The sequence below is a fragment of the Fundulus heteroclitus genome, unplaced genomic scaffold (assembly GCF_011125445.2).
Source record: "Fundulus heteroclitus isolate FHET01 unplaced genomic scaffold, MU-UCD_Fhet_4.1 scaffold_400, whole genome shotgun sequence".
Lineage (NCBI taxonomy): Eukaryota > Metazoa > Chordata > Actinopteri > Cyprinodontiformes > Fundulidae > Fundulus > Fundulus heteroclitus.
Window position 1 is genome coordinate 1 of NW_023396814.1, and position 27,830 is coordinate 27,830.

A 27,830-nucleotide genomic window follows, 5' to 3' on the forward strand; every position below is an offset into this window, starting at 1 on the left:
CACACACAAGCTTGGGAGTTCTCCTTCAATTCCGGGCAAGCTACTCCATTTTCTGTGGCTGTCAACATCGAGATGCATAAATTACTTTTAGTCAGACCTAATCTCAGAGGCTAAAATGAGATGATGTTCTATTGCTGTCTTCAAGCCATGACCTTAAGCAAGAACATGTCCTTGTCTCTTGCTCCTAAGTAGTAGTAGGATGCAAGAAATATATATATATATATATATATATATATATATATATATATATATATATATATATATATATTTTTTATGAGGTCACAAATAAAATGTATAAGTTGCACCTACTTTTGCATCAGGTTGTAGTTGTCCTTTTGTTTGCATGCAGTGATTGCATCTGCTGATGCAAAAATTGAGCAATGTGCATTGTTTCCTGTATCATCATCCACCCCACCCTTGTGGAGAGGTGTTAAAACAATATGTGATGCAGAGTAATACGAAAGGGTGGAGCTGCAAGCCAGCAAAAATAAAAACAACGCTAAATCACGTAAAAGCTTTATTTTTCTAATGATATGCTTTTCACATTTGTACAAAATAGTATGATATTACAAATCTTATTTTCACGGTTGAACATTATAATGGTACTACAGTATATACATTTATCACATTATGACAAAACCTTTTCATATTTTTACAGTATAAATATATTGTACTAACTTGATAATCTACAAAATGTATGGTTTAGAGGCACCAGGAAAATAATTTCCTTTCAGCAGATATTGAAGATACCCTGAAATTCAACTTCTGCATATCTAATCACAAACAGCAGATGTGAGGATTTTTACAAATTTAATTCAAATCAATCCTTGTCATGAGCATTTGTACTTCTTATAATCTTATAATCTTCTTATAATCTTATAATCTGTAAAAATTAATGAGAGTAAATGAGAGACACGTTTAGAAGCAAAACGTGGACTTTCTGTCCTCACCAATGGCACCATCTAGCGGCTAAAGGCATCAACTACAACCCGATTGTTACTTTTCTTTTTGTTCGTTTTTTCAAAACCCCACATATTTAAATAGAAGCATAACACCTGCTAGTTTCTGGAAAAAGGATTTAAAAAATGTGTTGTAACATTTCTCCATATCTGTTTAAATGAGGCAGTAATTGTAATATGAAGGAAAACCAGTTGGATCTGAACGTATAGACCTCAGAGTGGTACCTGCAGTACCACTCTGAGGAAGCAGCAGATTGCAGGCTAGCTTCTTTATGACATGTCAATTTACGAACACATTTTAATCGCAGCTGCAAAATATTTCTGTAGGAGGACGATGCAAAGACTCGGTTGCAAGTTGAAGCCAAAAGGAGAGCTGTTTTAGAACCAGACTTTGTCCAAATACATTGAAAAGGAGTAGACATGTGAGGAGAAACTTTCACATGTAAAATTTAATTGCACAAATGTACTGTTGTTTCTATCTTTGCTAAAAGCACTTTAAGTTATTTTCTTTTCCTTTCATTGCATATTGGCAAATTGTAGTAATACTGCAATTTCTGGCAAAACCTTTTATTTACAGTTTTAAAACTCTAAAGTATTATCAGAAGTACATTCTGCTAGGAGTGTAAAGAACCATTTAACATTATTTTGGCTTCTTTTATGGTAATTTAGATTGTTTATTCTGTTCTCATCTACATGGTATCAGTAGTCTCCTTCTTGAAAACCTGGCACTTGAACTTAATCCCATTCTCCTCCTGTATTTCACTCGGTACATCAGGAAATCTTAAGTGGAAACAAGAGAAAAAAAACAAATGAGTTAGCCAGAGGGGAAAACTAACCAAAAATATAACAATCAAAATATAAAATAAAGACGACTGTAATGGTTAAGTGTTATCAAAACTTGAGAAATTCTGTATAAAAAAGAAAGCACTTATAAACAGAATATAAAATTTAAACCGACTAGAAATCACCTTTATACAAGGCTCTTAACAAGTACCTGCATAAAAAAATAAAAATAAAAATACATTTCAAATGATCATTTTATTTAGGGAAGAAGCAGCCAGCCTGGCCATCATTGAAAAAAAGTTGCCACTCCACTGTAAAATTCTAAATACGCATTTTTTGGGAAACTGAGTTCACTTTCCTTAGCCACATCCAGTCCCGTTTTACTGCCTGATCTGTAGAATCAAAAGATTACTTAAACAGCACCTGTCTGACAACATGAAGTAGACCAAAATATCTGAGAAAAGCAACACATTATTAGCCTCGTGAGACCATCCTGATCTCGCGAGCTTTCAAGGTTTCACTCGCAGATCAGTCTGGCTACTCTCCGTTAAAGAAAATTCGGAGCCGTTCACCAAACGAACGTCCAATCAGCGTTGGCTTTGAGGCGGGTTGAGGTGTGACGCAACGGGAAGCGCGGTAGTTCAGTCTAAAGAACATGGCGGCTTCAGCCGATGAAACTAGCATTAGCGTGGCTATCGAGCAAGTTTTATCGGAATTACAGAGTATTTCTTTGCTGAGCTAATGAGCCTTTACCTGCAGCAGCAAGAGTAGCTTGGCTTGTGGTTGTGTTTTCGTCGTCGCTCGTAACAGAGTGACGACGAATCTGATTGGTTCATTTGGCCCGTCTATCACCAACATAGGCCAATCAGCTAACCAGTATTTTCGCCCCTTCCCAAAATTACTTCAACGGAAGGTTTCCAGATGGATATGCGGAGCAAATCTATCTGGCGGAGTCAGGTAAACACATTATACCCTGATCTAAAAAACTGAAGATTAGAAACAAAGTTCCTGATATTTATCAGTCTGGACAAGGTCACAAAATCCTTTTTAAAGGTTCTATATCATGCTTTTAGTCAACAATATGCATATGCATATATTGAAATACTGCCTTTAGAACAACGGTGTATTAATTTGTTAACAAATATTTGTTGTTTTCTGGTGCCGCATTTCCATAAGAAGAAAGACGCTTGCCTTCTCTGCGACACCACCTCTCCCCATGTGGGGTCGCCCTAGAGCCGCTGCAGCATATTCTTAAAAAAGAGCAGATCAGGTGCTAAAAGAGCCACTTTGTCTCAACTTACAGCAGAAATTGTTGCGCTCTGATTTAAATCATCACTCATTGGGCATAGGTCAGGTACATGCCTTACCTAAAAAACCTAATGTTGTTTAGGTAAGGTAGGTACTTGCTGGAGGGGGCGGGTAATCAATATCCTATGTAGACCCAGTCATGGCTACTTGTTTTCTAGGACAGGGAGGGGCTGCTTCTCAGAGAGCAGAATTCACGAGGATTACTCAGATGAGCCGGAATCAAGAAAAATACCTCTTTGGGCATGATTTACATGGAGGAATTGCATCATACCACAGGATTTGAATGATATAGGCCCTTTAAGGCTGTGGGGCAGTTAATTCACCTCAGTTAAAGCCAGAATTTGAGTCATGATTCAACCATAGGAAATACATCCATTAGTAGGTTTCCCAGGCAGAAACCACTACAAAAAAGAACATCTTGACAATCTCCAAGACTTGTATTCTTTGGACTGACAAGATAAAAGCACAACTTTTGAAATGTCTGAGTTCTGTTACATCTGTATTACAACTCACACTATTTTAGAAGAAAACAAAAATCATACAGACAGGTGGTAGCACATTTATCTAAGGCTTCCTGACCAGATGACTTTCTTTATTTCAAGGACCCAGAACTGTTTTCCAGAAAACCATGACGGAGAATTTCTGGATAAATGCCATTAGGATTGCTATGACTTATTTTCTAACAGGCCTGCCATGCTCAAAAACTCTGAATTAAAACAATTAAGAGAATTCACTAAAGCCGAGTGGTCCAGGACTGTACCTCAGCGATGTAAAATACTCCCTGCCAATCATTGTAACTTATAATGGCAACTGTTGCTGCCAATGGGTATTCGGATTGGATGGCAATATGGTTCGGTTGGTTTGGGCAAAAACGTTTTCTTTGACAGCTGAAATAATTTTTAAAACTGCTTTTTGTATTGACTCAGTTTATGTTTGTGTGAAATAAAAGTTTGATTGATAATCAAAGATTTCAGTGTTGCATAAAAGCTAAAACAAAATAAATCTGTTGGGAGCAAATTGATTTTTTTTTTACAGAGTGTAGTTTGTGATTTCAACGACGCGATAATTTGCTGCTCCTTAAAACGGAAACAAATCAACTTTGATGAACACACTTTAACTAATTTGCAATTCAGATTTATTCTAATCACAGCAACACGGCTGTTCAAAGCTCTGGTTCAGGTCAGCAAAATCCCTTTGAGCTGTACTGACAACTTTGCTGACTCTCACTTTCTATTTTGGTGCCGTGGGGCAGATAACTCCCTCGCCAAACAGTTTAAACGCCTGCAGCTTTCAGATGCAGCAGCTCGGCTTTCAGATCAGTTTCGAGATGAGATGAAAACTTACTTTTCCTGTAATTTAAATAATTCTCTGTCAAACTCAGGGAAGAAGGCATCACAGTCAAAGTCGGCCATCACGTCGGTCAGGTAAAGCAGGTCACACCACGGGTGCTTCAACGCATCCTGGTGAGGCAGAGGAGACAGAAGAGCAGCCAATCACAGTACAAGTATGACCCCGTAATACACAGTTCAGTCTTTTGGGTTAGTAGCTGTGAAATGGGTCTAATTACTTCAACCGATATTGAAAATAAATTCCTAGAAATCGTATAGATGTCTGTCACATAATTTTATGTTTTGTTCAAGGTTCCTCCTACACATTTATCCTGACAAAATTCATTTTTACAGACTCAAAGTCTCATAAATCTTAAACACAACAGGTCACCAAGACTTTGTTGTACCTATTAAGATAGAGGTCAGGCTTTGATTACAAAACTTGCAAAAACCACAAACTGGATGGATAGATGGATGTTTAGATGCAGCTTGAAGTACTTTTAATAAAAGAGAAAATATGGCGTGCTTTTGTATTTTGCTGGTGTAAGATCAGGATTAAAATTTATATCGAACAACAGAATAATGGCCTCTTGTTCTGCCTCCCTGCTAATGTTCTTTGTGTTCTAAAGTCCATTCTCCAAATTAAATTCTATCTCACTATTCTGGTTGATTAGAAAGAGTATTTTGGCAAAGCCTGGAGTCATGTGAGATTAAATAATTACTTCAACCATAATTACCGGAACAAAAGTCTAACACTAAGTGGCCAAATGCAGGAAGGATTGTTAGATAAAAACATTCATGACTTCTTCATGAATGTGAGCTCAGACTTTATGAGCCCCCTGTTTTAAAATACAGATTATAGCACCAGCAGTGCAACTCAAACATCTTCTACAACAATTGGAAAAACCTTATTCAGATGCATTCTTTTGTTTAAGGCCTTTTCAATCTGTTTCTTTTTGTTCTAAAAAAAAAAAGTGGAGTGCCAAAACGTGGAGTTACATTGTTTGGCCACAAGATGGTGCTAAATATTATTTTGAAGTATATTCTCTAATCTAAACTGTATTCAATATACTATCAATAACTAAATTATATTTACTGGAGAGGTGCTACATGTCCAGCAACACCAACATGATGAAACTGTGATGCCATTCTGGATATATGCATTATTTACTGTATTGAAAAAAGAAGGAAATTAGCTTTGTTCATATTATTTTCTATTAGATTTTTTTCCTTTTCCCCATTTTTTTCCAACCATGTTTGAAATAAAAACAATAAACTTCACAAAGATGAACCATAATAATTTGCACCAGGCCGAGATAGCGTGATTCTGACCTAGTTTGTATAAAAATGTCCAACATAAATGTTATAATCGGTTCTATTGCTAGAATATGAAACTTGTTTCAACTTTTCTGGATAGGTAGCTTTACCTCATAGACCTGTCTCCCACCAAGAATCCAGATGGTCTCTATTATGTCAGCAAGAGGGGGCTCGGCAGCCAGGCGGACAGCGCTCTCAAAGTCTCGGCACAAGAAGTGGGCATAATCTGGGACTGAGCTGCAAGAAAAGTGAAGTCGCAGATAGAAAGAAAGAACAAAAACTGGGGAATTTGTTTCTGGATAACAGTGGATTGTCAAGCACAGACTGAGAGAGGAATTATACCCACCTCAGTGTCTTACTGAGCACTACGTGCAGAGAGTTGTCCATCGGAAACATACTTTCTGGGTGGGAATTCCAGCAAAGTCGCCCCCAAATCAGCAAATTCATGTTTCCTGCACAATGACAGAGTTTAAAACAACAATGACACGTTTTTTTCAAGTTGGATCCTTAAAACCATTCTTCTGGGAGGAGCGATGAGTACTACCTGGTCTTGACACTTTTTTGATGGTGTTCAGAAAGTACTGGAATTCAGATCTGTGGACGTCACAGTTAACATAGTTAGTGGCAGGAAACATTTGCCGCTTGCTCATAGTTACTGCTTTTATAGTTTTCCACATGGAGCAAAGAGGCAGACACAACAACAGGAACAACAATTGCCAATTACTGCACGTTTTTACACATGCACCAGCTAAAAACTGCACCTTAGTTGTACAATCTTCTGACCAATCTTGGGAAGGTATTATAATTGTTACTTTAAATACGCTATTTTCAGCGTCAATGCCTGTAGAGCTTTACAGCTAATCTATTACAGCTGCTATCTGAGGATGATCTGTTATTATTGTTTTTTATCATATATTATTTTCTTCTATAACTGTTTACATTTTGCTGTGACCTCTATGTTCATTGAGTAGTCTATAACTAATCTATTGTAAATCCACATGGAATGCATTGAAGTGACTATTAGTGAAGCTGCTTTCCAATATAACATAGCACAACTAACGGTATACTCATGATTACTCTGTGATTATTCAAGAAGTATTGCAATATTTATAAGAAACTTTGAAAAAAAATACGATGTAAAACTTGCATCCATCCAAATTTGGTTTCCATGTGTGACAGATCAATAAAAACCAAAATATTGACCTATTATTGGGCAACCATACTTCTAAATCTGGCCCAGCAACAGTGCATTTGGTTTTAAACTTAAAACTGGTCCATACTCTCTGGGTATTTGTGTATACTGTATCTGCGACCCCCTACTAGTAAGGGCGGACTGCTAGTAAGGGGCCCACCCTCCATTATTGATGTATGTTTAAAATAAAATTACTATGATTTACAATTAAAACAATAACAACAAGAAAACACAACACTAAGCATCATCAAGTCCTGCTCTTCTCTTTCCACATACTTAAAAATTGACTATTTTTTCTCATTACGTAAAGGATTGTGGAAATGCAGTGTGCCACTTAACCAAGCAGCAGGATAGAGTAAAAAGGAGAAAGATGAAGCAGGGCTATCAAGTGGAAAAAGCAAGAAATTCAATTCAATTCAATTCAATTTTATTTATATAGCGCCAAATCATGAAACATGTCATCTCAAGGCACAAGAAATAAATATATATTTGTACAATACAGAAATTTAATACATTTTTCCAATATAACCTGCAACGGTGTTGGCTGACCAAAATACTGATAGGCATTGTCCCATTGGAACCAACTGGTTCCCGGTCCCAGTGCGCACCGTGAACCAGACAGGATTAAAGAAGAACTACTGAGTCATGAGGAACAAGTGGAAGTGGGTTCTAGGAAGAGTAAGCCAAGGAAGATGTGATGAGAATGGCTGATGGTTGCTGTTACAGTACAGAGCTAATGAAAGGATCTCAGAGTTTGAGGAATTACCTTCTAGATACATTTGTGATAAAGCAACCCAAACTGACAGCAAAGTGTGTATGGAAAAAGGTAGTACTATGATTATTTTTCTATATCAGATTATTAAGGGTCTGTCGCTACATGCATGCTCAGTATGAGGAATTGCTGCAAAGCCATCAACAATGCAGACGACTGTCCCTGTGGCGCTACGCTCTTTTCAGAAGGAGTGAATGCTGCTTGTCAATGACTCGATGCAATCTTCTGGGTTTCCTTAGATAGGAAACTTTTTGACCAATCTGTCTGGATGATTTGTTTGAATTTGACTTTGTAACGTGCCTTAACATGATGACATGCGCTACATAAATAAAACTTAATTAAACTGAACTTAATATAATTTATATAACAAGGAGAGCTAGAGGGACCACTTTATTTCGCCTCCCTTGCTTGAAGGAGCACAAAGCCACGCCTACTATACAGTACATGTAGAGCCTTAGGTGCTTCACATTCTGTATCATTTACGCTGGTGTGCATGCAGGTTGACTGACAGCTCCCTCCAGACATATATGCATATTTGTTATTAAACGCTGTAGGCTTATATCTCTGTAGAGGCCAGGGGAGGGACTACATAAGTTTGCGCTACTGTCTGGATCATAGAGTTACCGTAAGAAAATTGTGGCAACCCAATAAAAATCGTTCACACTCAGGCCCTATGTAAATTTAAGGGAGACTTGGAGGACGGCCCCTTCAAGTTAACCTGGGGCCCCAGAATGGCCAAGTCCGCCACTGGATGAGAAGGATGACATTTAACAGTTTGGTTCATTATGCAAAAAATCTGCTTTTAGATGCCAGATTAGAAAAACATTTGAAACCAAAAGCCAAAGTCCGTTTGCTATAAGAATTATTCTCGTCTTACGGTAAACTCCAGGGCAGTGTTCCGTCTTTCCCCATGCCCATGTTGTTGCAAATCGCAGCTATGAGGCGAACGGGCTTCTTCTGCACTTTGTCCCGGCTCTTCTCCAGCTCCATCTCCAGCAACAGCAGGCGTAAAAGATCCCAACCAGGAAGCAGCGCAGGTTGTCGGCCTGGAACACGGAGCTGCAGATGTGAGCGAACATTTTATTGAGTTTGCACTGAGCTGTCTCCGCCCACCGGTCGGGCTGCTGCCATTGGACCCGGTGCGGCTTTCCCTCATTTTTCCTGCCTCTATCGCGACACCGTCACCGACCGAGTCACCGGCGAGGGGCCGTCCCTGCCTGGTGGCGGCGATTACGCAAGGAAAGAGCAAATTTAATCTCTCTTCATATTGGGTTTAAAACTGGAGAAGCTTTTAAAACGCGCTTTTGAAGCGGAAATCGTAATTAGTTTCACAATAGTTTACTCATTCTCATTAGGCACAACGTGTATAATTAATTTGGATTATTTCTGGTTTTACGCAAACATTAAACACATTATTTTAGGGTTTTCTTATATAATGGTTTCTGTTTTGACTAAAGGTAAAAGGGAAATAAAACTTGCACACAAAATGTTATGTCTTGTTTTTTTTTAATACATTTCTCTGAAAGAGTAGATTCTAAGGAAGTCTGACAACCTCATTAACAAAATCTAATTTCACATATTTGAAGAAGTTAAAATACTCGGGTTGACACTGAGTGCTTTCATCGCTTAACCAACCATCTCAAATGTAAATGTGGAATTTAGTAAATTCCTCTCCGCTTTGGTCAGATGAGATGATTTTCGCCAAGAATCAATGCTGTGGGCCTGTTGCTCATCCAAAGGTCCCTGTAATTTAGTTACATCGCATGGCAGACCCTTTGGCATACCCAGAAATTTTGAATAAACATTTTGAATAAAAAACAGGCGAACTCTACCTGCAAGTATAATATAGGTTGTCATTAGGGGCTTCAGAAATAGTGGCGAGCTGTGCAATTAAACAACCTTCTGAGTATTTTCCAGACTGAGTGCTGCCATGTTGGCAAAAGAATGGCTTTTACGCAGTGTTAACAGAAGGGATACCAGTAACCTTCCTTGTGCAATTTTATTTTCTCTACTGAATAAATATACTGCAATTACAAGTAGGATTTTTCAAAAGTTTTCAGTGTGAGGTTATGCTAAAGGAGTGAAAGAAATAAACAATTTAATCAGAATCAGAATGGGTTTTCTACATATTATCTGGGGTGCCAATACATTTGTCTACATAGACAATTTAAAGGTTCAGAGAGGAAGTTAATTTGTTGTGTTGAGAACAGGATGAACCAGAGACTGGTCATTATTTAGCATATTGGTACAGCATCTAAACTCACAATAAACAAAAAAAGAAATAAATAAAATCTTGAAATATTTATTTCAATTCTAAAGATGCCACCCAGAACCATATAATTATAATTGCAAACTACTGCATTTCCTTTGGTGAATACAAACATTGAAGTACTACACCACAAAATCCAAAGGCAAAAGATGTTCATTTTCAGTCTTTTAATGCCAGGCCGAAACATTCAGAACATGGTCGTTGTTTATACAAAACACATTTACGATCACAGAGGTGACAAAAGAACATATATTTATATTAAAACCTTTACATTTTGGTAATACTATTCACAGACGGATTTTTTAAACTAAATAACAAAATATACAAAAACAGAAAATCAACTGCAGATATTTACACAATGATTAACGTCACTATCGGGCTTCTACTTGTCTACTGTACATCAGATCTCTGTAAGGTTAGAAAATAAATCTCTACACATGTTGAATGAAAACTCAATATTTTTCACTGTTTTGCTGAGACAATGGGTGATTTATCTATATTTATAAAAGAGGATAATTCACTCTGCTGTCAAAATATTAAATGATGTCAGTGAGGAAAGCAACTTGCTTAGAAGGTTCATCGTGTGTACAGTTCACACTGCAGTGGAAGACAACAGGCTACTTCATGTCACATAAAAAAAAAAAAAAATCATACAATTTACATTTCTATATTGCAGTTTTATCACTTTGTACCTGTGAGGTAGAGCAGGTCCCACCCTGTGAGCAACACACCTTAACGTAATATCTCAGTGGCAAGCAAATCCGGGTTCACTTGGTATTTACAAGTTCCTATTTAAAGGGGTAAACCGAAGTCCGTAAAAACTGAATAGTAGCAGCAGATTAACTCTCTTCTCCATCTTCATTAGGCAGAACCAAGTTGTTGCAACCTGAGGACATTGGGAACAAAAACATTTGATGGATCCTTGATGTCCAGCCTTTCCCAAACTATTTGCTCTGCTTCCAGGATTTGAAGCTGCATTCCGTTTCCGTCTCTTCGTGACGTCGCTTCTGCGTGGACGGTCTCCTTTCTACTTTCAAACATGACACAGGAGACGCGTTGAGAAGATGTCAAACACATTAGCAAACAGCTTTTATTGCTGAGAGACAGAAGATTGCCATTACAGCCTCTTGTAGCAGTGAACCTAGGCTGAGGTCAAATTGCTTTATTTATTTATTTTTATATCGGAAGAACAGAGGGTTAGTGATGCTCCATAACAACTCCCAGTATTCATCTTCTACTTGTAAACACCTCCGAGCAGCTCTAAAGGCCACATTTCAGATGGTGAACATCACATTGAAGTCTCATGGTCAGTAATTTTAGCCTTGTTGAAGGCTATGATGATTCTCACGTAAAAATGTTAGTGCACTGAGAGCCATCCACAGATTTATCCTATTCGTAAAGCTGCCGTACCTGTTTGAGACGTTCCCTCCTGCAACAGGGGCCTTTCAAAGGACCCTCTTGGACCTTGAGAAGACACAGTGTTGACTCCTCCATTTACTGGTACAGTTGCAAGCAGCCCTACAAGTATAAACACAGCATTTTATGATTCTTTACCTTGTACCCTTTAAAAAACAACTGTGTTAAAATAGCTATCCTCGTACATGAGATTAAAATTTTCATTTGACATTGGTAAATTCTGAGACGCACAAACACCTTAATGACAGACATTAGCTTTTAGTCATATCAATGATTTAAAAAAAATAGCGGTAAACTGTGTGACGTATGTGTTTAATGTTTTAATTTAACCAGGAAAATAAATTGCCCTATTCGGAATAAAGATATTTTATAGAAGAAAAGGTACTCTGAGCCCTTCAACTCTTCCACATTTTGTCCCAGCACAACCAGAAATTAAATGTAGTTAACTAGGATTTTTTGTGTGAGAGAATGCAAGACAAAATAGTGCATAACTAAAGTGTAAGAAAAGAGGCAACTTAATTTTCCCTTCAGCTTTGCCAGAAGCAACATATGTGACACAACAAAAATTTATGAAGGCGTTTGCTTGGAACGCTATAGAGGGAGGAAAAATAAAGTTGCGTTTCTTAACGTTCCTTTAACTTAATTTCCTGGAACCTTTATATCTACATAGACTACTTCTACAAACCCAGGGCATTTACGCAGATCATGTCCAGTCAAACTAACCGGTTCCTCCTCCTGCAGGAGTGTTGCTGTTATCTGGGAACATCCATCTTTGTTAAAGGCCATGAATAAAAATGGCATTAGTCCCTATTTTGTTACAGCGGTTACAGTTTAAAAGCTACGTAGTGCCACTCCAAACTGTTAGGACACATTGCTTGAATGGATTCACAGAGAACTGGGTCCATTTTCATTGTCTTTGGGGGAAAGACGACACAAGTGGCTTCTGAATACAACCTGGTACAGTATTTACATATTGGCTTCACTCTGAGACTCAATTAAAATCACATTTAACTTAGAGGAAGAAACAATCTATTGATTTTAAATAGCTAAAGACTGTGAGATGGTTAGAAACAGTAATGGATGGGATCCATCCAATCTGACTGAGCTTCAACTGTTTTGCAAAGAATCAACAAAAAAAAAACAACAAAAAAAAAACAGAAAAATTCTAGTCTCTAGATTTAGAAAGCTGGTAGAAACATACACTATATTGCCAAATATATTCCCTCACCAATCCAAATACTTTAAATCAAATGTTCCGATCACTTTCATGGCCAAAAGTGTATAAAATCAAGCACCTCGGCATGCAGACCGTTTCTACAAACATTTGTGAAGGAATGGGTCGCTCTCAGGAGCTCAGTGAACTCTAGCGTGGTTCTGTGAAAGGATGCAACCTGTGCAACGACTCCAGGTGGGACATTTCCTCCCTCCTAAATATTCCAGAGTCAACCATCAGTCATATAACAAAGTGGAAGTGATTGGGAACGACAGTAACTCGGCCAAACTTCATGTGGCTTTCAGATTAGCTCAAGAACAGTGTGTAGAGCTTCATGGAATGGGTTTCCATGGTTAAGCAGCTGCATTCAAGCCATACTTTAAGGGCAATGCATCAGATGCAGTGGTGTAAAGCACGCTGCCACTGGACCCTAGACTGAATACAAATATATGTAGGATTATTGTAAGTATGATTATCTGCTAAAAAAATTGAAAGATAGGTATACTTTTTCATTCCCTTCACATTAACGGTCCTTTTTCTATGTTTTAATCATGTAAAGCACTTTTTGTTGTACTGAAATGTGACACACGAATAAATTTGCCTTGCCTTTACGTTAGTCTTTCATATAAAACCCCAATAAAATAGAAATAAAGTGAGTGGTCGTATTGTGACATAATGCGAATAGAGGGGACATTTTTTACAAGGGACTGTACTGTACTGCATTAAAAACTAAGCAAAACAGAATAAATTACACTAATCAACATTCAGTATATTTAATATTTACCCACTGTTCATTTTTAAGTTTAAAATATAACAGTGATCTGGCTCGTGTCTTTACCCAGTCCTTTGTAGCTGGAAAGCTGCTGGTAAATCTGCTTCATCCTCTCTAAATTGATTCGGCTGGCCTCGGCGTGATTCACCATGGGTTTGGGGTAGTCGGTTCCTATGATACACTTGGCGGCCTTCTGCACTTCCTCTGGGGCATTCCACGGATCATAGATGTATTTGGCAGGAAAACCCCTCAATACGGGCAAATAACGACTAAAAAAAAAAAAGAGGAAGAAAGATGTGAAAAATAAAACAAGGGAACAAAGCAGCCATTATTTTCACTGTGATATCGAGCCCATTTTCATAAATACAGTAAAACACTACACTTGCTATTTCTGTAATCTGGATGAAACCATCAGGCATTCCTTCACCCATGTGAGGGTTTTGAGAAGCACAAGTTAACCATAAGATTTTGGTTTTCCAGTTAAATGTGTGTGGGAAGCACAAAACAAACAGTTTATGAAAAGACTTTTTTTAGATTCACGTGAAGCACATGAACGCAGCGACTGACCGTATGTAGTCGCCGCTGGGGTCTGTGCGTCGACCGAACCCCGTGGGACAGTAGCAGTGGAAAAACTGCTGGAAAAAGGAACTGCAAGAAAGCCACATCCAGCTGCCGGCATTTACACTCCAGTCTGCGTCGAGTAACAGCTCTTCAAAGACCTGCGTACAAACAAGAATACTTTACTACTTAGGTGCGTCTTACAATAAATGCAAGTCAACTGTGAAGTTAACTGTGTCACATACAGCGCCAGTCCAGTGAGTTTATTCACGCCTTATCTGATGATTTTGGGTTTTAACATTTTTGAGCCTTTGTTTTACCAGGGTGCAATTGTTGATTGAAACTTGATTGAAATTTGAAAAATAGGAATTGCATCCAGATATTTGAAACTCTGTTTTTTCCTCTTGATCAAGACATTTGTAGAAAATTTGCAGTTTTATTAGGATTCAGGTGGCGTGAATGAGTTTTCCTTTTTTTTTTTTTTTTTTTTTCCCCAGGTATGGGTGTGGTCCGCTCCCTCTCCCAAGAACATCTCAAGTCTCCGCTAGGTGCGGAGCCCATCCCCCCACGTCCTGCCCTCCTCCACTTCGTTGGCGGGCGCCTTGGCCACCTGGCGCATTGGTTGGCTTCGGGTTTGGGGCGGGTTCCCGGGCGTGCGCCGGCCCACTCCCGGCGGCCTCTTCGCAGGGCCTGGCCCCCCGGGGGGCGGCCGGGGCCCCCGTCGCGGCTCTTGAGGGCGTCGGCATTGCGGTGGCTGGGGGATTTCCTCGGGGTCGTCTCTGCTCCTTCCTTGGGGGGGGGGGGTTGCAGATATCCTGTGTCGGCCCCTCCTGGGCGACCTGCTTTAGGGGCCCCTTTGGGAGTCCGGGGTTACGGGTCCCCTGACGCCTGCCTCTGTGCTCGGGGAAGGTGGGTCTTCGGTTCTCCACAATCACTATCAAGCTATTTCTGGATAATCTTCACCTAAACTAGTGCACTTTCACATCTCCCACAGGTGCTGGGTCCCAGGTATTAAGTGTTCACTTATATACAGTAATCTTATAATTTATTTATTTATTTATTTATGTTCTTTCACTTTCTTTTTTTCAAATATCACATTACACATGTCAGCTTACATAATAATATATATGATTTAGCAATGGCATCTAGGTGTTATTCGAGTGTATCTGTTGCTTTATGTCTGTTGGTTGTGCTGTTCTTTTTGTCTCTCTTTCCAGGTGATGGAGCAGACAAAGAAAAAAAAAAAAAAAAGGATTCAGGTGGCAAGACAACTCACACCGATCAATAGACTCTATAGGCCCGTTTACACTACACCTAAAAACCGAGCCATGCCGAGACCAGTCCGAGCTTGGATCAGTTAACCGGGATAAAAACGGCCGTTTACGCACAAGAGTTATCTCGGTTATCTCTGTTCCTTGGTTGCTCCTCGCCTCCTAGTGCCAATCTCAGGTACTACCGCTCTCTGGAATAGAAGGCGGGACCGAGCAAATCAAAATGGCGGCACCCGTAACATTCAGGATGTTATGGTTAGGAGTCGGCTTTTGGTACGTGGATAAGACAAACAAACGTCTAATAAGGATTTACAGACGCAGGAAACAACAACAGACACTGGGGTTCATCGCACTGCTAAGCAGAATCATCTCTGGAAACCGTGTAGCATGGTAAGGAAGCTAGTATTATTATGAATGTCTGAAATTTGTCTGAATTGATTATGAATCGGGACGTGCAGCCAGACACGCCGGAAAACCCGCGGACAGTCAGCTGACTGTAGGCGGATGACGCGGTCTGCTCATGCGCTCTCCGTTATCAGGTAACTGGGATAAAAAAAAAACAGTCCGAGATCTACTAGGGAACTGGTCCACAGTTAGCACGGTCCGGTTCAGTCTGCTGACCGTTTACAAACAAGAGTTATCTCGGTTACCGAGCTCGGACTGGTCTCGGCTCGGTTAAAAAAGTGTAGTGTAAACGGGCCTAATGACCCAGTGGAGGGATGGGTTGATTTGCGGCTATATTCAATTTTTACAATGTGATTGTTCAAGAAAATCTCCAACAAATTGAAGCTCGTGCACCCAATTGTTGGTTTTAAAAATAAGTGCTCTTAGATTTATACAGACATTTCACCCTTGAAAAATAATGGGTCACATGCATCATAAAACCCCACAAGATATGTTTATATCCATGATAACTGCATGTAGGGAGCTGTAGGTTTATTCTTACTTTCATGCCTTCTTCCCAGCTGATCCAGAGGTCTCCCCGCGTGAGGAAACAGGCCACAGCATGCCTGGCCAAATGATGAATCCACCCCTCCTGCCTCAGCTGGGTCATTATGGCGTCAATCCATGGGTAACCCGTTCGTCCCTCTGCCCACTTGGCCAGTGCCTCCGGGTTTCTGTCCCAGGGGATCTGAAGACACACGGGGTTTCCCTCCATCTTGTCAAAGCAGGGGTTGTTGGTGGCCGTTGTGTAGAAGAATTCCCTCCACAACAGCTGCCCATAAAGGGAAAGAGGCGGCGTGCTGTTCTTCTTCACCTGATAATAAAACACACAAGCTTGTTAATTTTTAGAAATACATGAAGCTAACAGACAAAAACGCACTTTAGTTCACAATTGTATAGTAGTGATTTTCATCTCAAAGGATAATTTCTACCTTTTTGTAAAGATCAGTGAGTTTGAAGTAAAAGAGCCGACAGGATAGACACCCAAAGCGCAGATAAGGGCTGAGGCCTGTGGGTGTGGCCAGCAGGGAGTTGGAGTTCATTCGTGGTCGCTCAAAGTTTGCCACCCAAGCCTGCAAAAGCATTTTGCAACAGTTGTTATTGCCGATTGCTAAAGGAATGGAACTGATGAGAGTAAATTACAGGAATTAATATAGGAGATGCTTTTTAATTGTTAGTCAAAACAATGTGAGAAATGACGTTTCAGTCAGTTAAAGCAGTGAACTCTAAAAACGGAGCAGATTCAGTTCTACCAGCATTTACACACCTTAGGGGTTTTGTTATTCACCTGAGAAATGTCTCTGCTCAGTTAACATTTTCCGACAGTGTTTCGTAATCTTAATTGCCTTAAAATGCGTCACAAACTTCATCAAGGCCATCAGACCTCTGCCGAATGGTTCAAGACCGCAAAGTGACCCGCGTGCGCTGATAACAGAAGATGTCACACAGCAGCACGCCGTTTACAGAAGTAATGGTTCTAGAAGTGTTCGATTAAGTTTCGTGAAAAAGAAACTCGAGAAAATAATCTGGGGAAAAGATCAGAATTGGGCCGTTCACATTGCCATGAAAAAGACATATATGGGTTACATGTGGGCAAAAAGATCGGATTTGGGTCACATTTCCCTGCAGTGTAAACGTAGCCTTAGTCTCTAATTTTAAGAAATTGTAAGGAAAAATTTAGTCATTTTTTCTGTGTACATAATATGTCGAAAGCGGTACTAAATACAGACATGTTAACAACTATTTAAAATCGATTAATTTATTGGCAACAAAATGCTAGATTGTAAAATGAGTTATTTTGCCATTTAAAAGCAATGATTTAATTTATGTATTTGGGTCAAGACAGAGTGGTGCATTTTTACCTTCCTCTCCAGATGCCGTTCTAACCTCCGGAGTGCTTCGGTTTCTCCGCCTGGCCAAACTGCTGTGCTGAGACCCTCGGTCTCAAAACCTGCCAGATGAACAGGGTTGTTGGTTCATGACATAAAAAGTGGGATAGGACAAATTAGATTTAGGTACAGGAAACGTTAGGGTTAGCAGCATGGAGCAGCTCAGCGTACTGCAGTATAACTGACCAATCACATTTATTGATCCTGAGCCGCATGTTTTTGGCAACAACAGATAAAGATAAAATATTATAACAAAACCAGAAATAACTGCTGCAGCCAAAGCAAGAAAGGAAGGCTTGCAAAGAAGCTTTACAATTTCATCATGGATCAGGTAAGGTCTCAAGATTTAAGATTAATGTTTTAAAATATAGTTCATATTTGAGGCATGACATAAATGTACGTGTTTTCTGCTGACAGAAAAAAAACTAAACTAAACTTGGTATTCTAAATGTTGAATACAATTTTTTTTGCCATTTTAGCTTCTCAAAAAATACAGAAAAATCTGTGTCAAGTCATTCAAATAACTATTAAAAATTTTACAGATTTGACCTGCACTAAGTGGATTTGCAAAAAAAAAAATTATTTTAGGTTTAATATTATTACTATATAAAATGAATAATGCTTCTGCTTAAAGCTTTAAAACTGAAAAGAATTAAGCTTCTGGTTAATTATTTCTGTTTTGGGAAACATTGGCTTTTACTTCAACTGAACTCTTCCTCATAATGATTTTACAGAGTTCAACAAAACAACAGAATTCTGATAGAGACAATGCACAAATAACTGTTTTTTAAAAACACTTATTTATTCAAAGAGAACTAACTGATCTTAAAGTTGTGTAAAAGTTAACACGTTAAGTTGTTTAGGTTTAGCATATCAATAACGACATTTCCTAGCATCAGTTTTATCATCTTCTGTTGTCTGCTCACATAAACTACATTTTATAACAGTGTAAATCTAGATCAATGATGTTAGTGAGAGCTGCGTTAACTTGATGTTTTTCTTGTAAGGAAAAGAATTACAGCGTCGTACTTCAAAGTAATGAAAAACATGAGCTGCACCAACACCGCCAGTGACCGTATGCACCCTGCAGACATGTAGTTCTTATGAAGATGCTAACCAATTTTACCCCACAGACTGCTGTAGCAGCATTTTCTAAACCCCTTCTTCAAAATGGAAAAAATAAAGAAGAAGCTCACCGAGCTCCTCCAGGGATGGCACGCCAAACTTATCATCATGATCATCAGTAACAAGAGGGATGCAGTTTTTCATTATTTCCGATGTGATTGTCTCTGCAGGCAGCTCCACAGCATCCATTCGGTTAATTACAGCCTGGAAGCGCTTGTATGTAAGTGGAGGCTGACCACCATTGAGCTCTATAATCCTTCAGGAGACAAAAGGGCATTTTTAAGAAGCCCTTACATGCACGCTGTATGGAAACAACAGCTTGAAGCGTATTGATTGCAACATGAAGTCATCCGGACTAACTCACTTTTCCAGATTATACAGGGTGTGTGAGATCCGCACATTGACCTCCACACCGGCCTCGCTGGCTAATTTCTGGATGGCAGCATCGCGTTCCTTTCCAAATGGCTCTGGATCGTACTCATAGGATAACCGCGTGATCTTCCAGTCCTAACAAACAAAAGGATCACACAAATGGGGAGAGACAAAAACATTCTATTACACAATATTGGAATGCGTGTACTTAATAATAATCTGTAATTATACTAAAGCTTCAGGGGGTCATTGTTTTAAATAATATCATAAATTTGTCATCTTAGACTCATCAAAGCTGGGGAGCAGCTTGACCAAAATTTGCTTGTTTGCACAGAATTTTGTCAACATTTTGTTTATAACAGAATATGAAAAATAAATAATTTATAAGTCCACCTTTTATTAACAAAGTAGGCAGGATAATCAACACCATCACATACAATAATTAAAGGCAGCACACCAACACAAGGCTCTGGGCAAAATTATCCAAATTAAAGTGTATTAAAAAAACGTAATCAGCTTTATTCTTTCTGTAACTCTTACAATTGTTTACTTGATTTACCCCAGCCTCTATCGTGCCATGCTCTTATCGCTCCTTGTACTGATATAATAACTGTTTAATTAACGGCTTCCTGAACCACTTTTAGCAACCTTGACGTTACAAAACTACAAAGCTACAGTTTTCAGTTTGCATTTCTGCCCGTTTAATGATTGTTTTTAGAGAACTTTAAAAGTCTAATGCCAATGCATCTTATTTGTTTTGACTTTTGTTAGCTTGTTTAGATGATGTGTGTAATTTTCTTTAATACGCCTGATAAAGGACTGTTAAAAATCTAATTTTAAGTTCAAGCTTTTTATACAACCTTTAATTGAATTTCACTTTCTCATTGGGTATTGCCTAGGTTGGACTTGAGTTAGTTATTCCTCCATTTTCATACCCTAAAAAGACGAGGGAAGACATCTGTGGGCTGGCCTCTGATGACAAACAAGCGAGAGTTGAGTTTACGCAGGCTTGCATCCAAATCCTCCAAACAGTGCAGCAAAAACCTGAGGAGACAGATGGATAGATGTTATCAAATAACTTGCTCGCAGAAACACAGAGGACTTAAATGAACTCCTTAGAGGGTGGATATACCACAACTTCAGCAGACATTTATTTTTTCGATTGTCACATGGATCACATTAGGGTGGGGGAAGGCCCGGGGCAATGATTCGTAACAGATGTAACTGCTGCTTCAATGAGAGTCTTTCCCTCAATAACGATTGTTGAGAAGTCTAAGTTTAAAAAGTAAATTAATAAAAAAAAAATTTAAATAAAAAAATTAAATGCACAAATCAAATCTGAAAACATACATAATGATGAAAAACAAAAAATCCTCCCTTTAAACAAAAACTGAAAATATCAAAGCTTTAAAACTTTAAATATAAATGTATAATAAGATTAAAATTAAACACAGTTAAGACTCTTTAAAAAGGAGACTCTTCCTTTTTATATGGGGACTTTTTTATTTTTCTCAGATTTTCTATAGCTCCTTATGATGAAAATAAAAACAAACTCATGCCATACAATCTTTCCATAATTTCTATGCACATTTTGTTTACACCCATGACCATAACATTGATCTGATAGGGTTCAAAGCTGGTACATTTCTTAAAAACGTTATTTGTATGATGTCTACTTTGCCCCAGGCTGAACACATCCATAACCAACCGTGATGTACCCAGACCATGATTCAGCACAAAAACTGTGGATTCATACTAATGTTCTCAAGGTGAAAAAATAAAAAAATAAAAAAATAAATAAAAAAACTTTATACAGTCGTATTTAATAAATTAGAATGATTGAAGAGGTCATTTATTTTGGTAACTCAATTCAGGATGTGAATCACATAATGTAGATTGTAGTTTTATTTTCGGTTGAATCTGATGATTTTCTGCTCACGCCTACCGAAAACAACATTTAATATTAAAATATTTCATTAGATCATCAAAGTATTATCTTTAGCATGAGATGTAAGCTTAATGAAAAGTATATTTAATGCCTGCTCAAAGGTTATTTCTAAAAAGGTACTTTTAATGTGATAAATGGGCCTCATAAACACATTTTAATTATTTATTCATTTTGACTTTAAATTCATCTTGCCAACTGGTTTACCTGGAATAATCTTCCTACACTATTTTATAAATGTAATATGTATATGTTCCTAAAATGTACTTTTGTATAATTTTACTGTCTTAGCGGTTGAAATGGTTAGTATGGCAAATTCAGTCCGTGATTCTGGCTCTGCCTGAGATTCAAGGTAACTAGTGGGGTTCTTCTTTCAACACAGAAGTTCCATATCATTTTATTAACTACCTTGAAATTACAAATTAGGATTATTTAAATGTTGACACATTAACACATTCACCTATTTGATAAAGTTAAGCATAAAGTGCATAAAAATCATAACTCATCCCACTATGTTTGTCTACAAAGTGACTTAGACATATATTTAAATTATTAAACATCAGTTCTCAACAGGCAATAGCCTAATTTTTACTTTATTAGATGATCGTTGAACAAGTACATGGCTATGTTACTAATAAACTGAAATACACACAAATTTCTGCTCTCGTAAAAGGATAAATCCTGTTTCTAAAAGTAGCACAAAGGTTCACACAGCCCAATTCTGTATGGATTTGGTTATATTGATCAGCATTTATACACATTTCACATTTGCAAAAACGGTATTCAAAGCTGTTTTTTTTTTTTTAATGGTTTCAGGGCTTACTACAGTTCACCCTATTTACAAATGTACTGGAGTCAATCCTATGACATTTACAAAGTTCTAATATAAGCTAAAACTAATCCGATACAATGACTCTTACACAAGCCATAATGTCCGGAGCATTGAGAGGAAAAATGTGACATGTGGAATTATGGAAATAAAACGTTGAAAGTGAGTGGAATAAAAATACAGCAATGTGGAGGACAGCTTGCTGAATAAATTTGTGACTGTAGGTTACAGTTATGATTACTGATAGGCTCAGAAACAGTGTCAGTGTGCTGTTATGCCTTTCATTAAAATGTGAACTGCAAGGATAAGCTACTATGAAAATAGTGATTAGGCTGCAAACTCACTGCCTGGAGCATTAACCAAGGAATGAATAGTCTAAGCTGTTTGTTTCCAGATAACATTAGTCTGAATGAAATCAGAGTTCAAAGAATAATTAGGACGGTGCAGTGAAACGGCACGTGGCTCCTACTAAAATGTGCCACATAGCACCAGATTAACTGCAAGAAAATTACAATTTGCACACTGAACATGATGTATCAAAGATAGCATTTATTTGTGAACCAGAGTAAATACAAGAAAAACGAATGTTAAATGTAGGCAGATTTTCAACAAGCTCACTGCGATATTACATATTTTTACTACAGGTAAGGGAACTATAACCAATATTGACTTTACAGAAGCTCATTTAAAAAAAACTCCAAACTAACCCTCAGGTTTAAGCCCATTTGGGTTATGCAGCAAGACAATCATCTGAAGCACGCAGTAGGTCTGCTTCTCACTTGTTTGAAAAACAAAGAAAAAAAAAAGAACCAAGTGAAAGCCTGAGAGTTCTGTCTTAGAGACAAAGTGTGGTCTTAAATCTAATTGAGATGTGACATGACCTTAAACAGGCCACATGTGCTTGAAAATCGTCCAATGGGGCTGAATTGAAATAGTTCTGCAAACCGTGGGTTTCAGATTAGCGGTGCAAACAAATAATCAACTTACAATCAACTGTTGATTAATAGTTAATTAGATGAAAGTGTGTTCCTTCGATTAACTGATAACGTTCGCTTGCTGCTGTTCCAATGCAATATGCTTGCCTCCGCAATGCTTTTTTTCTTCTGTTTGTTTTCTGTTTTGTGCATGTACAGCACTTTGAATTGTCTTATTACTGAAAAGTGCTTTATAAATAAACTTGCCTTGCCTTGCTAAGACCTTCTTTCAGTGTAGTAGTATAGCTGCCATCCAGAAGAGGGCACTGCCAGTCATTCTAAATGGAGTCACGCCGCAGTAGTAATAGAAATAAAGTAATGACGGATGCAACATAAAGCGGTCCAAATGGCGTCCAGTCTGGGATTATTTTTGCACTGTTTAATGACAAGGTTTCAAACTGCTCTCTATGTAGTTCTGTTTTTAAATACAAACAATCAACAAGCTCCTTAAGTTATTGGCTAAATAGCTCCAATTCAGCCAGGATGCCTGGCGGAGCAGAGTCAGCTTCTCGAACAAAACTCTCTGATGTGCTGAGAAGGCGAGGATGTGATGTCAGAAAAGCTGAGGGCATTATGCAAAACATTGTGACATGATAGAAAAAGACATGACAACAAAAGCATGGTTGATGGTGAGGACTTTCGTAGGGATTATTAGGGTTTGGAATTCAGCATATAGTAAAAAAAATGGAAAACTATGGAAAGACCCTATTGATGAAAGAGAAAACTAGGGTTTTGTAAGAAAATGGCCACTTATCAATTCAAAATAGCAATAAGATTAATCAACTTTAGATAAACTCAATCGATAACCTGCATCTCTACTTCAGATTCCTAAAAATTGTGAAAATTGTCACTTCTTACACCTCTGTTCCTCCAACTCAGCTGAAATAAAAAAATAAATAAAAATAAATCAGGTTTGTGGTTTTGCTAATTTCTGCAAGCAAGCTGTTCTCAGGTTGATCCTCCAAATAGGCTGAATCACTGCTGTGGATAACACCTCTAACAGTGTCATCTGGAAACACAATCCTGGCATTTGTACTGTGCTACTGTACAGGCATGAATGTACAGAAGTATACTCTACCATTAACAGAAACCACATAGCCCAGTGAGACCAGCAACCAAAATATCAGTGGTGGAGGAGGAATTTTCTGATTCTAAAAAAACTGGGCCTGAAAAAGATAAAACTGCAAGTAATGTTCCACAGCAATATGAAAGAGCATAAAATTATCAACTTTAATAAAATAAATGAAGAATGTGAATCGGCATAAATGGCAGATAATAAATGTTACGTCACTTTGTGTCTAGCAAATAACTTTGATTAATATTAGGTTAGATTTTCTTCCCCCCACAGACTAAAATACATTATTTTGACATTTAGCTGTAACGCTCTATAAGTGACTAAAATGGAAATATTTCAGTGTGTGTGTGTTGTGATGAATGGCAGAGTAGCAAATATCCCATTAAAAAGCAGTTGGCAGCATTTCAACTTCGCTATAAAGCTAGGATCGGCGATTTTCCGAAAGTTTCCCCAAGTCCCTTTTTGAATAACTGCTTTTCAGGGAATTGCATGAAATAAAAATCTCCCAAATCCACTCTGGTCGTATTTCTTTCTACTGAGGCCTTCCTCCTTCCTCTTCTTCTCATAAACATGAACACAGTTTGCTTCTTGTGACTCTAAGCCATGGTCAAAGTCTACTGTGAGAGAAGTGGAGCTACAATGAATGGCTAACCGCTAACCTAGCCGCTAAGATAACCGTATACATAAACACTAAGAGTGCACATGTGCAGCCAGCAAGCGGAAACTAACAACGAATGAGCACAGACACGGGTGTTACGTGAGCGCGTCAGAATGATTGGCATGTGGGACAACCAATAGATAAGACGATATGGTTAGAGCAGGAACAAAACTCTGTCAAATCCATGCCCTTCGAACCGAACGGTGGAGATTGGTTATAGTTTTTACAGGCCTGCAGCTCCCACAGAGAATAATTTTTTTTAACCTGCTTTTTATGAATACATAACGTATTAACTACTTTCAGGATGGAAGGACCATTTTACCCAGTAATAACAAAAAGTGTTTCTGAACAGGATTACCAACTATAGCTTTAACAATCTGCTGTGTGAAGTGCTATGGTAGTTTAAGCTATAATCGTAACCTAAACACTAACAGTAATATAATAATATCATCAAATTCAGTCTTTGGAAATGTTGAATCTGGGGTTCCTAAAACATGTTTAACTGCTGCCCTTCTTTGGATTTCTGAAGTCAAACGCACAAACACGTTCTTGGCAGCTTTATAGCACCCTACTTTTTGGCATTCTTTGCTGAAACTATCTGATGACATAGAGAAGGGTAATACCAGCACAATTTGCCCCAACATAAAGAAATTCACACACAACTAACAAACAAGGTCTTTGTAAGATGATGAACTATTCCTTAGTTTAAGTAATATGTATGGCAATATGGCATGTCTTGAGACTTAGGGTTAAATACATAAACAAACAGGTGGTTGGAGTTACAGTGTGAGATTCGTAAGATATTCAGTTTCCATCCACCCATTGTTTCTACCCGCTTAATCCTTGCAGGGTTGCAGAGTGCCTGAAGCCTATATCCAGCGGTCACCGAGGTTGTTTTTTTGGATGGGGAGAGAAAGCCAGAGTACCCAGAGAGAACCCATGCAAGCATACGAAGGAAGTGCAAACTGGACAAAGAAAGGCCTCAGCTGGGACTTTTTTGAAGTGAGGGAATCATGCTAACAACAACACATTTGGATTATATTGTGTGTTTTCTACATTATATATATTGTTTGTGAAACACATCAAGTAAACCTCTACGGCTAATTGTAACAAATGGAAATTATTCCTAAATGGAAACATTTAGTCGTTAATTATTTTAAAGTTTTGCAAAATGTTTTCAATAACTGATTATAGCAATTCAGCCTTTTTCTCTACGGAGAGGGGCAACATTCAAAGTTAAATAAATAAATACTGTTATTAGTAAATTAATAATAAATATTCCATCAAATAAATAATTGTCCCACCTCAAATGACATAAAACAAAAAATACCTTATTTTAGAGCTGTGTTAAAAAAAAAAAAAAAGATTTTCCAATTCTGAATCAATTTTCATATTAATTCCTAAAGATCGATTCATATAACCAAAAATCGATTTTTGAAGAAAATGCATTTTCAGCACACACTCCATTCTGGGAGGGGAATTTTTATTAATATATTTTTAATAATGCACCAAGATAGTGTCCAAAAAACAGCTTTAGATATCTCTGCTGTCCACTGTTTTCCACCTTGGATCTGTTTGGGTATTCTGCCCCGCAGCATGTTTACATTCAGGGAGAGGGCTTAGTCCTTACAGCCACCATTAACTACTGTTACTTTATTCATTTGCTGTTAGTAGCAATATGTTGTATAACTACACAGCCATGTAATTCAGGTAACAGCTAAAAAAAAAACAATGTTTTTAATACCAGCAATCCAATTTTTAGATTGGATCGGTTCGAAAAGAATTGATTGTAAATCTTGAGAATCGGAATCAAATTGATTCTTAAAATTTGAATCGATACCCAGCCCTACCTTATTTTGCCATTTATTTATGTTAAATAAAAAACATAGTTAAAAAAGTCCCTGAAATACGTAATCTGGTTTTACTAAATAAAAGTGTCAGAAAATAAAATACCATTATGATATAAATAAATGAATTAATTGATAAATCTTGAAGTATATAAATGACAAAATAGGATAGGATAAAAATAAATAAAATGAAAATACATATTTAATTTTAGTTCAGGGGGCCATTTATGTATTTATTTAATTTAATGTTTATTAATAATAGCATTTCATTATTTATTTAATTTTTAATGAAAAGGATCTCCATATTTCCCAAGCACAAACTCGCAGCAAAAGCAACTTCACGGTGCCATTACGTTTCATTTGATCCAGCTCATACAAACACAACCCGGGTTCACAACTCTAGTTTTAGGTCCACAGACGCATGCAGATCAACGCCTGCTTACCTCCATCTGTTGATGCCCACACTGGAGGAACCAGCGAACCAGGGGTCCAGGATGTAGATGCAGTACAAGGTGCCCGTTCCCCGGATCGAGTCCCGCAGAGCCGGGTTGTCGTGGAGTCGCAGTCCCTTCCTAAACCAGTGGATGCTGTTGACTCCCATGTCGTCTGAGTTCTTCAGCACAACGTGGAAAACAAAAGAGGCTGGTGCTCTCCGAGGCAAAAAAAAAACAAAACAAAACAAATATGGAAGATAGAGCTTTAAACCTGCTCAGCAGCTCCTAGTAAGGGTTGTCCCATTTTAACCTTACTCCATAGTAGTTGGGTTTGCTGAGGCTGACTGCATGTGCGCAAGGCATATAAACACAACAAACGCAGAGAAAACAGGCACAAACCCAGTCGAGGTTAGCTATTACAATCAAATAAAAACATTTTGTAAATAAAAAAAAGAGCTCAAAATAAAACGGCTTCCAGCCAATAGCAACAATTAAATAAATTAGTGCAGAAACACGATGTACCTTTAACAAGGCTCAAACGCACGTTGCTAGCTCACCAAAAAACTCCAAAATGTCCAAATGCACACGTTTTATCACTAGCTCAGTAGTTAGTATACCCGAATTACATAAACATTTGAATTTACGAAGTCCATAAACGCTGCAATGGCTACTACGCTTACTAATAACATCTGCCTGCAAGATGTCTCTTGTGTCAACATCTCCACCCACAAGAACAAGGAGGAAGAAACAACGCGCTCTGATTGGTCAGAAGCAGGAGTTATACAATGTGTTCTCTGTCACGTTTCCGTAATGTGCTTTACAAACACCGTTTACGCGATGTTTTCCGTTGTTTTGTGGCCGTTAAACATCACGTTTAAGGTCTAAATTAGCAATACTTTGCGTCAAAATGTATTTTTCGTAGCGTAGAACCTTAAAATAACCCAGAAAAACTTCATTTAAAAGCAGCAAATCAGAAGCCTCGCCTGGCGTTATGTGCTTACAAAGAAGTACCCGGATGGTCACACGCCGCACGACGAGGCTCACTCCAGTCGGTGCGTTTGATTTTATGTAGCGGTCGCA

The 27,830-nt window shown here is 38.1% G+C and overlaps 2 protein-coding genes across 5 annotated transcripts; both read right to left on the bottom strand.

The window, feature by feature from the left end:
* Window positions 1-1,031: 1,031 nt before the first annotated feature.
* On the bottom strand, window positions 1,032-8,751 carry zgc:153031 (uncharacterized protein LOC557552 homolog). Its single transcript, XM_012852628.3, has 6 exons — window positions 8,537-8,751; window positions 6,240-6,289; window positions 6,042-6,147; window positions 5,806-5,932; window positions 4,395-4,510; window positions 1,032-1,739 (listed from the first exon to the last, which is right to left on the bottom strand). The coding sequence occupies exons 1-6, from the start codon at window positions 8,647-8,649 to the stop codon at window positions 1,649-1,651; spliced, it is 603 nt and encodes a 200-aa protein (XP_012708082.1). The 5' UTR covers window positions 8,650-8,751; the 3' UTR covers window positions 1,032-1,648.
* A 1,329-nt stretch (window positions 8,752-10,080) lies between these two features.
* Window positions 10,081-27,489, bottom strand: cry1b (cryptochrome circadian regulator 1b). 4 transcript variants are annotated; one of them, XM_021310650.2, is made up of 12 exons: window positions 27,273-27,489; window positions 26,760-26,966; window positions 19,924-20,032; window positions 18,981-19,123; window positions 18,688-18,872; window positions 17,465-17,553; window positions 16,535-16,675; window positions 16,105-16,416; window positions 13,897-14,048; window positions 13,396-13,598; window positions 11,339-11,446; window positions 10,081-10,979 (listed from the first exon to the last, which is right to left on the bottom strand). In XM_021310650.2, exons 2-12 carry the CDS (start codon window positions 26,915-26,917, stop codon window positions 10,873-10,875), a joined length of 1,707 nt encoding a protein of 568 aa, XP_021166325.2. In that variant the 5' UTR covers window positions 26,918-26,966; window positions 27,273-27,489; the 3' UTR covers window positions 10,081-10,872. The 4 variants fall into 4 exon arrangements, with proteins under 4 accessions (XP_021166325.2, XP_012708076.2, XP_035986922.1 ...); XM_012852622.3 differs by having other exon boundaries at window positions 10,081-10,958; window positions 26,760-27,489; XM_036131029.1 differs by having other exon boundaries at window positions 26,760-27,489.
* Between the last annotated feature and the right edge of the window lie 341 nt (window positions 27,490-27,830).

Coding starts and splice junctions, on each gene's coding strand:
- zgc:153031 (XM_012852628.3), bottom strand. CDS start 8,649: ATGGAGCTGGAGAAGAGCCGGGACAAAGTGCAGAAGAAGCCCGTTCGC. Junction 6,148..6,239: donor CAAAAAAGTGTCAAGACCAG/GTAGTACTCATC, acceptor GTCATTGTGCAG/GAAACATGAATTTGCTGATT. Junction 5,933..6,041: donor GTGCTCAGTAAGACACTGAG/GTGGGTATAATT, acceptor CTTTTCTTGCAG/CTCAGTCCCAGATTATGCCC.
- cry1b (XM_021310650.2), bottom strand. CDS start 26,917: ATGGGAGTCAACAGCATCCACTGGTTTAGGAAGGGACTGCGACTCCAC. Junction 17,554..18,687: donor GCCATCCCTGGAGGAGCTCG/GTGAGCTTCTTC, acceptor TTCATCTGGCAG/GTTTTGAGACCGAGGGTCTC. Junction 11,447..13,395: donor TTCCAGCTACAAAGGACTGG/GTAAAGACACGA, acceptor TTATACTTGTAG/GGCTGCTTGCAACTGTACCA.